This window comes from Somniosus microcephalus, chromosome 7 (genome assembly GCF_052327205.1).
Source record: "Somniosus microcephalus isolate GS21.2 chromosome 7, FLI_Smic_1.0, whole genome shotgun sequence".
Taxonomy (NCBI): domain Eukaryota; kingdom Metazoa; phylum Chordata; class Chondrichthyes; order Squaliformes; family Somniosidae; genus Somniosus; species Somniosus microcephalus.
This window is the reverse complement of record NC_140993.1, coordinates 267,510,242-267,523,747: the sequence shown is the minus strand read 5'-3', so window position 1 is coordinate 267,523,747 and position 13,506 is coordinate 267,510,242. Positions and strand designations below refer to the sequence as shown.

General features: G+C 43.5%; 1 protein-coding gene across 1 annotated transcript in view; it reads right to left on the bottom strand.

The window, feature by feature from the left end:
• Nucleotides 1-13,506, bottom strand: part of dpy19l1l (dpy-19-like 1, like (H. sapiens)) — a 98,168-nt gene that overhangs the window by 58,770 nt on the left and 25,892 nt on the right. The window contains exons 7-10 of the mRNA XM_085993736.1: nucleotides 10,529-10,586; nucleotides 2,740-2,831; nucleotides 2,530-2,629; nucleotides 341-418 (exon numbers count right to left, since the gene is read on the bottom strand). Of these exons, the coding sequence (XP_085849862.1) occupies nucleotides 341-418; nucleotides 2,530-2,629; nucleotides 2,740-2,831; nucleotides 10,529-10,586 (328 nt within the window). The remainder of the gene's footprint in view (nucleotides 1-340; nucleotides 419-2,529; nucleotides 2,630-2,739; nucleotides 2,832-10,528; nucleotides 10,587-13,506) is intronic.

The window sequence follows — 13,506 nt, the reverse complement described above, 5'->3', positions numbered from 1 at the left end:
GGGTCCCAGGACTTAGTGTAGACAGCCCACTACCCATCTGTTAGGGATAAGGAATAAAAGTTATAAGCAGAGACTTGAAATACCAGAACTAATCTGACTGGAGCAGAGAAGGCCAAGAAGAGATCAAGTGTTTTTTTGAATTATGAAGGGTTTAACAAAGGATGAATAGGAAAGACCGTTTCTATAATCACAAACTTATGTTCAGCTAAATGGAACTGTATTTATGCAGCAGCTGTGCCTATTGTAAAAAAAAATCCTAGTTTAATATCTGTATTAACACATTTCAGTTTTACTTATGCAGCAGTGACTCGATGTGAATAAGGAACACAAATCATTTTACCATGTGAGCATAAAGGATGTCCAGCAGCTTGGAGGCGGCAATATAGCCTAAAACATACGTTGCAAACAGTGACGCAATCTAAAAGAGTAAAAGAAGAATTTCAGTACAATGGCTTAACAGAAGGAAAACAACCATAAATCAGAATAAAGGAGGATCACTGACCAATCCCCTTTTAGAGTTATGGAAGTTATTTAAAAAGTGCACATACCTCACACAAATATCATGCAAGCCAAAACATACAGTCACAGTGAATTTATTCAAATGAGTGAATATATTTACTATTAGCTTCAAAACTATTGCATTGTATTAAACAACGCAGCAACTTGTTTGGTAAACTGAAATGCAGTTTCAGACCAATTAAGTATTCACAAGAAAAATTTCTATTTACTTGATGTCAGAATGCTTGAATTCCATCGGGACATCATGGTGAATTGGCCTCACAAAGCAGACAAAATACAGGGCGTCTGCTGCCGCCAGGGAACCGACAAGCACAAACTATGTTAAAAGTCGCGGGTCGGTGTGCTTTGTGTTAGTGTTTCTGCCCAATCAGATTGCGGAACCAACGATGATTGCCCCTTCAGCCAATCACATTCCAAATCTTCATATCACACACTATTCTCTCCTCAACCAATCAGAGCCCAAAAAATTGTCACTAGTGACCAATCAAATCTCACCCTGTCAAAAATCACTGTGTTGTACAGCTGCTGTGACAATTGCTCACACCCCACTGTACACCCCTCACAGTATTAACAAGTAAAAAATTCAACGACTCACTGAAATCCTACAAACTTAGCCACAAACTGTCCCATTCAACTACCAATCACCTAGACACTTGCTCCCAAAGCAAAGAACACAGCCTTGATCTCTTGTACAAGTGGACAGCACCCGGTCCAAATTGGGTTAATGTACAGAAAGCTCATATTGCAGACTATAGGCATGTGCATGTTCCCAAAACATCCTGGGGCGTCTCCTGCCCCCTTATCACAATCTGCTGGGTGGTCACAATATGCCTCGTCTCCCCCTCCCCCCAAAAAAACACAACACAAAAGGAGCAAACAAACAGAATAAAGAGAGAAACAAACTGTTCATAGGAACGATAAAAATAAGAGTGACAAATAGTGACAGAGATAACGAGTCAGTGTGACAGATAAGAATGAAAAACAACAAATGAGTGACAGACAAGAATAACAGTGTGTGTGAGAAACAAGAGTTACAGGGATAATGAGCGACAGTGACAGATGAGCGACAGTGACAGGAAAGGATGAGAATAACAGGCAGAAAAATGCAAGAGGGAAACAGGAGAGAGACAGATGGACACGGCCAGGAAGCAGCTCTTCCCAGGACTCCCAAACCGCAACGCAGTCCTTCAAACTCGGGTGCAATAGTGGCAATGGTTCCCCCCGCCATTGCTTAGTCCTTGCGCCTGCCTGACCGATAAACCAGGCCGCAATGAGAAATAAAGTGGTAACATCAGCTAAGTACAAGTAATATATAGGAGAAACAGTGCTCTGAGCCATAAACTACTCGGGAGCAGCACCCTGGGAGACCTCTGGGCTGTTATAGTTTAACCAGACAAAGCATCAAGGTCACTGTTATGCACTCTAGCCCACTCAGCATGGTGCAGCAACTTGAATTAATTATTAAATGCAGCACTATACAAAAACAGACTGTGTACTTTATAAATCTCAGTTCCCAGGCCAAGTGGGAATATGTTAATGATATAAATTGTAGGTCTACAAGTGATTGACAGGATCCTTCTGCTCACATGTTTCTGCATAGCATCGAGAACTGGGACCTTAAAAACTACTCCACACTCAGCAAAACATTAGGTCTGTACAATGACATCTTATTAAAGCAGGAGCAGTTTGTAATGCACTGCGAGTTTAGGTCATTCAGCACAACACTGATACAGTTGCAAAACGGCATCAGCTGCTCGTGAAATCGCCTGAAGTTTTCAAAGTAGAATTGGGTGTAAAAATCACAAAGATCAAGGTCTTAAAATTAAAAACCTCAAAATAGCACCCTAAAAATTAAACGTGTTTTTGGTTATGTTTCTGTACGTGAACCAGAGATGACACTGCGCATCGGCAATGTTCCAGTTTGTCTGTTTCATTTTAAATACCTAAACTGATTCTTTAATGTTGAAAAGGCAATCGCACCCTCTTAGTATTTTCAGCAACATTCCTTACCTGTGTGAGTAGCACAAACTGTGCAAACTGCCATGGAAGCATGAAGAGGATATTCGCAATACAAAATGCAAACAAGGTCTTCTTTTCCACAGAGACACTTCTATTCAAAGAAAAATACGCAAATCAAATGTTTCAATGTAGGCATTACCTGTGATTGCACATGCACGAACATAAGGAGGAATTCTCAAACAGTAAGATATGGGTTAGTACCTTAGTATGTGGGTTAAAAGCAGCATCTGCGGGATTAGGAATGGGTAGGAGAAGCTCTCACGGAGAGGAGGGGTCCACATGACTCTTGTGCACTAAAATGAAAGCACAGCTGCTCAGCATACAGATTCTCAGTAAATTAAAATCCAATACATTACTCAAGTCTTGTCCTTTCACCAAATGAACTACTTGCTGCATCCCAAGCAGATGGGAACAATGACCTCAGCGCCCAGTAACATTCCCCCAGATACTCTGCTTGATGTCCCAGTTGACATTTGTAACTCTTTGACCATTGGAAAGGTGTTGGGAGAATATTCAATTATTCAGTGACTAGTCAAAATGTCATCATAGTCATAGAGTCATACGGCACAGAAGGAGGCCATTCGGCCCATCGAGTCCGTGCCGGCTCTCTGTAGAGCAATCCAGTCAGTCCCATTCCCCCGCTCTATCTCCGTAGCCCTGCAAGTTTATTTCCCTCAAGTGCCTATCCAGTCTCCCCTTGAAAACATTGTGTCCACGTCCACCACTTCCATCAGCAGCAAATTCCAGGACCTCACCACTCGCTGCGTAAAAAAGTTTTTCCTCACATCCCCCCTGTATCTCTTGCCCAAAACCTTCAATCTGTGTCCCCTAGTCCTTGTACCATCAACTAATGGGAACAGCCTTTCCCCGTCTAGCCTGTCCAACCCCGTCATAATCTTGTACACCTCTATCAAATCACCCCTCAACCTCCTTTGCTCTAATGAAAACAAATCCAGCTTCTCCAACCTGTCCTTGTAACAAAGATCCCCCATCCTCAGAACCATTCTGGTAAATCTCCTCTGCACCCTCTCAAGGGCCTTCACATCCTTCCTAAAGTGTGGTGACCAGTTGTGGCCTAAACCATCTCTTTATAAAAGTTCAGCATAACTTCTCTACTTTTGTACTCAATACCTCTATTTATGAAACCCAAGATCCCATATGCTTTGTTAACCACTCTCTCAATACTTTATGTCCTGCCACCTTCAGGGACCTATGCACATTAACTCCCAGGTCCCTCTGTCCCTGCACACTCTTTAAAACTGTGCCATTAAGTGTATATTGCCTCTCCCTGTTCCTTCTGCCAAAATGCATCACCTCACACTTTTCTGTATTAAATTCCATCTGCCACTTGTCTGCCCATTCTACTAGCCTTTCTATGTCCTGTTGTAGTCAATTGGTATCATCACTGTTTGCCACACCCCCAAGTTTGGTGTCATCGGCAAATTTAGAATTTCTACTCTGTATTCCAATATCCAGGTCATTTATATACATCAAAAGAAGCAGCAGCCCCAGCACTGACCCTTGGGGAACACCACAGTCTACCATCCTCCAGTCTGAAAAACAGCCATTTACCACAACTCGCTGTTTTCTGTCCTTAAGCCAATTCCTTATCCAAGCTGCCACTGATCTACCTATTCCATGAGCCTCAATTTTGTTAACCATGGGAAGATAGTAGGCAGATACGCAAGAGCACAAGGACCAAGTTTAAATAATGCAGCACTGTTGCATTACATTTGTTTCTTTGCTAACTGGCTGCTTCCCCCCCACCCCAACCAATTTTCTCTTCTTCTGAAGGTGTTGACTTCCCGTTGGGGGTACGGTTCAATGGGTGCTGGGTGCCTTTCAGTACCTCAACCAAGTGGTCATTATTCAGAGACGAACCAGGACAGTGCACACTGGCAGGCTATTTGACCATGAGGGTATCGGCGCAGAGCTCAATCTATCTGCACCGTCCTCATTTGCTCATTCAATTTCATCTCTGGCCCAATGGCAGCGCGCCCACCCGAGAGTCAGAGGTTATGGTTTCAAGCCCCACTCCAGAACTTCAGTGTATCATCGAGGCCGATACTTTCGGATGAGACATTAAACCGATGCCCCGTTTGCCCTCTCGATAAGAGATCCCACGGCACTATTTGAAAGAGATGGGGAGCTCCCAGTGTGTCCCTCAATCAATACCATACAGAATAACTGGTCGTTAACACCATACAGAATAACTGGTCGTTTATCTCATTGCTGGTTGTGGGACCATGCTGTGTGCAAATTAACTAACTTCAAAAGTAATTCATTGGCTATTAACGTGCTTTGGGATATCCAGAGGTAAAAGGCACTATATAAACACAACTTCTTTCTTTTCTTCCTTTAAATGCAGGACTGCACCAGATCATGAACCACTCACAGGCCTCCATTTTCACCAACCACTGAACAACCCATCAGTGGGAGAGCATTTTGGTGGTAGTGATCAGAATTCAGTTAGATTTAGCGTAGTTATGGAAAAGGACAAAGATAGATCAGGAGTAAAAGTTCTCGATTGGGGAAAGGTCAATTTTACTAAGCTGAGATCCGATTTAGCAAAAGTGGACTGGAAACAGCTACTTGAAGGTAAATCAGTGTCAGAGCAGTGGGAGGCATTCAAGTAGGAGATAGTGAGGGTTCAGAGCAAATATGTTCCCACAGAGAAAAAGGGTGGGACTCCCAAATCTAGAGCCCCCTGAATGTCAGGGGCATAACAGGATAGGATAAGGCAAAAAAGGGAAGCTTATATCAGATACCCAGAGCTAAATACTGCAGAAAGCCTAGGAGTATAGAAAATGCAGGGGTGAAATTAAAATGGAAGTTAGGAAAGCAAAGAGGGCATGAAAAAATATTTGCAAGTGAAATCAAGGAAAACCCAAAGATGTTTTATAAATACATAAAGAGCAAGAGGATAACTAAAGAAAGAGTAGGGTGTATTAGAAACGAAAAAGGAAGCTTCTGTGTGGAGGCGGAAGATGTGGGTATGGTTCTTAATGAATACTTTGTGTCTGTCTTCACAAAAGAGAGGGACGATGCAGACATTGTAGTTAAGGAGGAGGGGTGTGAAATATTAGATGAGATAAACAGAGTGAGAGAGGAAGTATTAAGGGGTTTAGCACCTTTGAAAGTAGATAAATCGCCAGACCCGGATGAAATGTATCCCAGGCTGTTAAGAAAAGCAAGGAAGGAAATAGCAGAGGCTCCGACCATAATTTTTCAATCCTCTCTGGCTACAGGTGCCGGAGGACTGGAGGATTGCTAATGTTGTACCGTTGTTTAAAAAGGGAGAAAGGGATAGACCGAGTAATCACAGGCCAGTCAGCCTAACCTTGGTGGTGGGCAAATTGTTGGAAAAAATTCTGAGGGACAGTATTAATCATCATTTAGAAAGGCACGGATTAATCAAGAACAGTCAGCATGGATTTGTTAAGGGAAGGTCGTGTCTCACTAACTTGATTGAATTTTTTGAGGAGATAACAAGGAGGGTCGATGAGGGTAGCGCGTTTGATGTAGTCTACATAGATTTGAGCAAGGCTTTTGACAAGGTCCCACATGGCAGACTGGTCAGAAAAGGAAAAGCCCATGGGATCCAAGGGAAAGTGGCGAGTTGGATCCAAAATTGGCTTAGCGGCAGGAAGCAAAGGGTAATGGCCGACAGATGTTTTTCTTACTGGAAAGCTGTTTCCAGTGGAGTTCTGCAGGGCTCAGTACTACATCCCTTGCTTTTTGTGGTATATGTCAATGATTTAGACTTCAATGTAGGGGACATGATTAAGAATTTTTCAGATAATACAAAAATTGGCCGTGTGGTTGATAGTGGGGAAGAAAGCTGTAGGCTGCAGGAAGATATCAATGGACTGGTCAGGTGGGCAGAAAAATGGCAAATGGAATTCAATCTGGAGAAGTGTAAGGTAATGCATTTGGGGAACGTTAACAAGGCAAGGGAATACACAATAAATGGCAGGATACTGAGAAGTGTAGTGGAACAGAGGGACCTTGGAGTGCAAATCCACAGATCCTTGAAGGTAGCAGGACAGATGGATAAGATGGTTAAGGCGGCATATGGGATACTTTTCTTTATTAGCCGAGGCACAGAATACAAGAGCAGGGAGGTTATGCTTGAACAGGATATAGCACGAGTAAGACACAGCTACAGTACTGTGTACAGTTCTGGTCACTACATTAAAAGGTATGACGGTAGACAAGCAATGGCTAGAATTTAAAGAATTAATACATAATTTACAACAAATATACATTCCTTTAAGGCACAAAAACCCCACAGAAAAGTGGTCCAACTGTGGCTAACAAGAGAAGTTAAAGATAGTATTAGATCAAAGGAAGAGGCTTATAATGCTGCCAAAAAGAGTAGTAAGCCTGAGAATTGGGAGGATTTTAGAATTCAGCAAAGGAGGACCAAGAAATTGATAAAGAAAGGGAAAATAGAATGAGTGTAAACTAGCGAGAGACATAAAAACAGATTGTAAAAGCTTCTATAGGTATGTAAAAAGGAAAAGATTAGCAAAAGTAAATGTGGGTCCCTTACAGGCTGAAACAGGAGAAATTATAATGGGGAATAAGGAAATGGCTAATGAGGAAATGGCTGAGAACAAATACTTTGTGTCTGTCTTCACGGAGTCAGTCATCAAGTATATCAAGGCAGAGATTGATGGGTTTTTGATTATTATGGGAACCAAGGGATATGGGGATAGTGCAGGAAAGTGGAGATGAGGTAGAAGATCAGCCATGATCTTATTGAATGGCGGAGCAGGCTCGAAGGGCCAAATGGCCTACTCCTGCTCCTATTTCTTATGTCCTTATGTTTATGTTCTCACATTACAGGAAATATGTGATTGCACTGGAGAGGGTACAGAGGAGATTTACGAGGATGCTGCCAGGACTGGAGAATTTTAGCTATGAGGAAAGATTGGATAGCCTGCAGTTGTTTTCTTTGGAACAGAGGAGGCTGAGGGAAGACTTGATTGAGGTGTATAAAATTATGAGGGGCCTAGATAGAGTGGATAGGCAGGACCTATATCCCCTAGCAGAGAGGTCAGTAACTAAGGGGCATAGATTTAAAGTAATTGATAGAAGGATTAGAGGGGAATTACGGAGATCTTTTTTCACCCAAAGGGTGATAGAATTCACTGCCTGAAAGGGTGGTAGACGCAGAAACACTCATCACATTTAAAAAGTACAATACAGGAAACTTTCTGGTATCCGGCACTGACATCAAAACTGCCGTAGAAACCAGCGCTAATGTTAAAACATACGGAGCTTTTCAGCTCCGTGTGAATCAACAAACCCTGTTGCTTCAAAACAGTTGGCCGCAGCTTAAAAGCCTCTCTGTAGCTAAGCAACAGCTTCAGCTAGACCTTGCAGAGCCTGACTGGAAAAAAAAAGCAACGAGAAGTAAAAAAACTTATAGGAAACGGCTCCTGAATTTTGCCGGTAGATAGAGCTTTCCGGACATTTAACCTCTGGTAAAATGAAAGTTTCCTGTACTTGGCTATACACCTAAAGTGCCGTAACCTACAAGGCTATGGACCAAGAGCTGGAAAGTGGGATTAGGCTGGATAGTTCTTTTTCGGCCGGCACAGACATGATGGGTCGAATGGCCTCCTTCTGTGCCGTAAATTTTCTATGATTCTATGAACCCTGGCTCAACCACTGCACTCTACTGACCAATCCCAGGAGCCCGGTGCTTCTGCGCTGCACACCTTTCTCAACCAGTAACTGGATTCTGGCCTGACTCCTGCATTGGCCTGAGACCAAGGGGGAAAAATTCAGTTGTTTGCGCCTCCCGTTAGCGCCTTAAGAGGGCGCCAATTGGGGCGCAAAGCAACTAGAGGCCGGGCGCGGCGATGTTTGTGCCGCTCGCGAAATTAACCAGACATTTTGCGGCGGCGCTAAACACTACCGCCACAGTCTCCTGCACCGGCAGATTATGACGTCAGTCGAGTGCGCAACGCCCAGTTAGCGCCACGGACCGGATATTGAGTGGCGCCCCCTGCCTTACCGCCTGCCGCTAGCAACGACAGGTTGAGGGGAGCGTTATGCTGTCAGGAAGGGACTGGGGGAGCGCTATTTAAAGGCGACCACTTCCTGCCTTTTTTTGTCGGTGACATTTTTGCACCACGCAGTCTGAGAGAGAGAGAGAGACTTCTGGAGAGATTCAACGCTGTGTGAAGGAGTTTTCGGTACTGAGCAGCACTTTGCAGGTTTATTTTGATTTGCCCTTCCTTGCTTCGCCAGTGCTCTGAGGTAGCACCTCGCTCCTCGGCCTTTGCGCCTTAAGACAGGTGTGAAGTGCCTGATTTCGCGCTCCAATCACCTCCAGGGGCGATAAAAGCCAAGTTTGCTGTCGGAGGCGATAATTAGCGCCAGGCGCTAAACTTTGCGCACCGCCAATGATGGCGCCCCAAATGGGGCGATAACGAATTTTTCCCCCCCAATTATTTTCAGGAAGAGTCACTATCGCTCATATTATTTCCCCACTTCTCTGTGCCACGTGTGGCTGTTAGTTGACGACAGGACCAGACTTGTTTGGTTCCTCTCGCACAGTCAAATAGCCGAATGTTTATCGTTAAGGCTCACACCTGAATGAAGGCTGCTTGGATGAGGTCTCAGAGGGTGACTGGAACCATTCCCCAACGAGGAGCTTCAGGAGGAATAGAGAGGGTGGGGGGGGGGGGGGGGAACTGGTAGGGGGCAAGTACACAGGAAAAGGGAGCTGGATTTCCAATTTAAGTGTGGTCCTTGGCAGATTGATCAAAGAGCAGCAGCATGTGTCATGTCAGTGGGCTGGAATATCCTGCATTCCATTCGAGGAAATCGGCGTGCTGGGATGGATAAGGGAATTACAAAATTACAATTAAAAACTCTATTGCTTCCAGATGGTGAGTTTAGAATGGATAAATTAATCGACATTATCTTAAACACAGCTGATCCACGCTCAGTGGGGAACTGTATTAACATTTTGGGCATGTGGTGAATGAACTGAACATTCCTGTATTAGAAGTGCCATTATACTAACGTTGCCATTAAAATAAACTGTAGATCTGGGTGGGCAAAGAGAAGAGACATTAAGATCATATACCGACTGTGTATTTCTCTCAAAACCTGAAGCATTTGTTTCACCTTCTAGTCTAAAATGAGGATTGCAATCTTGGTGTTGATGGGAATATAAAAAATACTCAAATATTTAGTTTTTTTGAGTCACAGTTTATCCCCTAGTGTATGTTTAACAGACTCACTTGCTAATGGTATTTTTTAATCGCAGATGTAACAGTACAAGATGTAAAGCTTGTATATTTTCTGTACCAATGAGGAACATTTGACCTCACTCTCTAACGCCTTTTAAAAAAAAAGTGAAGCCAGATGTCAAAACATATAGATTTTATTTGAATTTGTTTAAAATGCTTTGGTCCCAGCAATGCTCAACACTCAAAAGTCACCAGCCACACATGTAATAAGCTTCAACAGTTATTAGCTCAGCCCCTAATTTGAAAACTAGATGTGAATTTTCAAATTGACACACTGGGATGTGGGGAGCCAGTGGTGTTTGAAGATAGGAGAGGCAGAAGGGAGGGGGGTTGGAAGAGGGTGGGGCTTAGTGCAGGTGAGAACATGGGCTGCAGCACTCTGGGTGAGCTGAAGCTTCAGTGATGACCACCATAAGGTCAAGAGTGAAGCATTCAGTTTGATACGCAACTCCTCCAATAATGAGGTATCAGAGGGTGACTGGCTCCTCAGGAACCATTCCCCAACAAGGAGCTTCAGGAGGGGAGGGGAGGGAGGGGAACTGGTAGGGGTCGAGGACACAGGACAAGAGAGCTAGATTTCCAGCCTATAGCAAGACCTGGACAACATCCCTAAAATTTCCTCGTCCAAAGGGGAAATGTTCAAGACCTCAGAGTGATGCTGAAATAAACACGGGAAAATTTAAGGAATTTGAAAAAAATGTAACTTTTACACTTACCTCACTGTGGTTAAAAAAAAAGCAAACGACAGTGATCACTCCGCCAAACCTGCTCCCACTGGAAAAGAAAAGACAAGGACATAATTTACAATTTCATTCCTCTATTGTGAGCATACAATTTTAATTTCTTTTGAAGTTTCATAAGTTGATAAGCCATAGGGATGTCAGAGAAACAGAGTTAATGTTTCAGGTCAATGACCTTTCGTCAGTTCTGATGAAGGGTCACCAACCTGAAACGTTAACTCTGTTTCTCTCTCCACAGATGCTGCCTGACCTGCTGGGTATTTCCAGCATTCTCTGTTTTTATTTCAGATTTCCAGCATCCGCAGTATTTTGCTTTTGTAATAAATATATACTAGGGCTAAAATAAAATGCTGGAAATACACAGTAAGCCTGACCAAAGAGCTGGTCAGTTTAAATAGAGTTTAAACTGACCAGCTCTTTGGGAGGGAAACATGATCAAATATTTGGTGATCTGGTTATCTCAACTCGATTCGAATATTTTTATAAAGCCATTTCATCCAATACTTAAAGCCAGCCTACTTTGTTGGTTTCAGGTAATATGGTGAGGCTGTCAGAGCATCCAGTAATTGCCACTGTTTGTTCTATAGTTAGCCTGTTTAGAAACCAACAGAAATTCAATCTGTCTTCATAAAATAGACCCTGTGAAGTTTAGCTTCACTGAAACCCGCAAGGATCCCGTTTTCAAAACCAGAAATACTGTGACGTTTTCAACTGACCCCATTCTGTGGAGCTCCCCTTCAAGTTGGAGGTTATGTCTACAATTTGAAAATAAATTTGGGAAGAGGCTACGCAGATTACCCAGATAAGAGAGACCATTAAATATACAGCTAGTAAACTAGATAAATTGGCAAAGAGAGGACATCAGACGGGGAACAGGCAAATAAGTACAGGTAGACGATCCTTTATCCGAAAACCTCAGGACCAGCCGTGTTTCGGTTTTCGGAGAATTTCGGATTTCGGAAGGTGGGTCGGCGGGGGTCCGGGGTCCGCGGGGGGGTCGGGGCCGGCGGGGGGGTCGGGGTCGGCGGGGGGTCGTGCACACGACTTACGCTGACGCTCAGCGTAAGTCGGTGGGGGTCGGGGTCGGCGGGGGTCCGCGCGCACGACTTACCCTTTATCCGAACTTCCGAAACCCTCTCGTTCAGCGTAAGTCATGCGCACGACTTACGCTGAACGAAAAAACCTTCGGTTTTTAGAGGGTTTCGGTTTTCGGAAGTTCGGATAAAGGGTAGTCTACCTGTATAAGTACACAAATTAATTACATAGAAATTACAACAAGGAAACAGGCTGTTCGGCCAAACCAGTCTGTGCTGGTGTTTATTCTCCACAGGAGCAGTGTCCTAATCCCATGTACACGCCTGCTCCCATATCCCTTTATTCTCCTTTCCTTCAATCACTTATCGAAGCTGTTCTTAAATAGTCTCTGCTTCAATCACTAACTCCAGTAGTGATTCCACAGCCTCACAACCCTGTGTAAAAAAGTTTCTCCTGCTCGCTGCCCTAAATCTCTTACTTTTAATCTTGTATCTATGTCTCCTTGTGAATCTAAACAAGATACGAGCAAGTTGAGGGTGTAATACACATATCAACAGGCTAGAGAAGATTAAATCATAGAATCCTAGAAATTATTGGCACAGAAGGAGGCCATTCGGCTCCTCGTGTCTGCGCCGCTCGCAAAAGAGCTATCCAGCCTAATCCCACTTTCCAGCTCTTGGTCTGTAGCCTCGCAGGTTACGGAACTTCAAGTGCATAGCCAAATACTTTTTGAATGCGATGAGGGTTTCTGCCTCTACCAGCCTTTCAGGCAGCGAGTTCCAGACCCCCACTGCCATGGAATTGAATAGAGTGCACAAAACACAACGTCCAGCTTAAAGGGGAAAAAGCTGCTTTCAATTAACTCTAAAAACACAATGATCGAAAAAAAAACAGCTATCAGTAGATGCTACGATGCTGGGTTTGTTCAACAGGAGTGCCCTCTGGTGGAGTTAAGCACATCTGCCCTTGCTGCTCTACAACCCATGAACGGATTCAATTCACTCCACATTTTGCTGCACATTATATCACCGGACACAACTTAAACAGAGAAACAGGTTAACTACAATATCAATGTCAAGAAATACTCCTCTTGTCACATGAGACTCACCAGGACTAAAGCATAAGCCCCATTAAAGAAAAACAGGGTCTATTTATTTTGTACGGTCCTCCCTGCATTCACCTCACGGCCAGGAAATGTTTGCTCTTTGCACTGATTAACATCCTGCACAGACTGAATCTCATCTCCTATAACCCATCCGACAGCCTGTACCCAAACATTATCCTACAGTCCACACTAACACTTCAAGTAACCATCCTCCTGTTCAGGTGGATGTAAAAGATTCCATGGCACTATCTGAAAGAAAAGCAGGGGAGTTCTCCCCAGTTTCCAGACCAATATTTATCCATCGACCAACACCGCCAAAAACAGATTATCTGACCATTTACAACAAGGCTGCTTTGTGAGCTTGCTGTGTGCAAATTAGCCGCCGCTGTCCCTACATTACAACAGTGACTACACTTCAAAAGTACTTTACTGGCTGTAAAACGCTTTGGGACGTCTTGAAGTTGTTTCTTTTCTTAGTTAAGGGTACAATTGATAGATAGGCAGCACTTGCGTTGCAGATATGAAGTCGTGATGTAAATATGAACTACTTAAAAGGTATTTCGATTTTATTGATATATAAAGTCACTGTGGACCTTTCCAAACGCACATTTTTTGTGCATCAGGTACTGTGCCTCATCACAAAGGATGATTCTATTCATAAAACGTGAAGTTAAAGTCTATGCATTCTGCCCTATTCTTAACAGATGCAACAGACTGATAATGACCTGGCACCTCTTCTTTTACTGGGGATGGGGAGTAGGGGAAGGGACTATTAAATGACACTTAAACCACTAATAATTTTGTAATAGCTGTT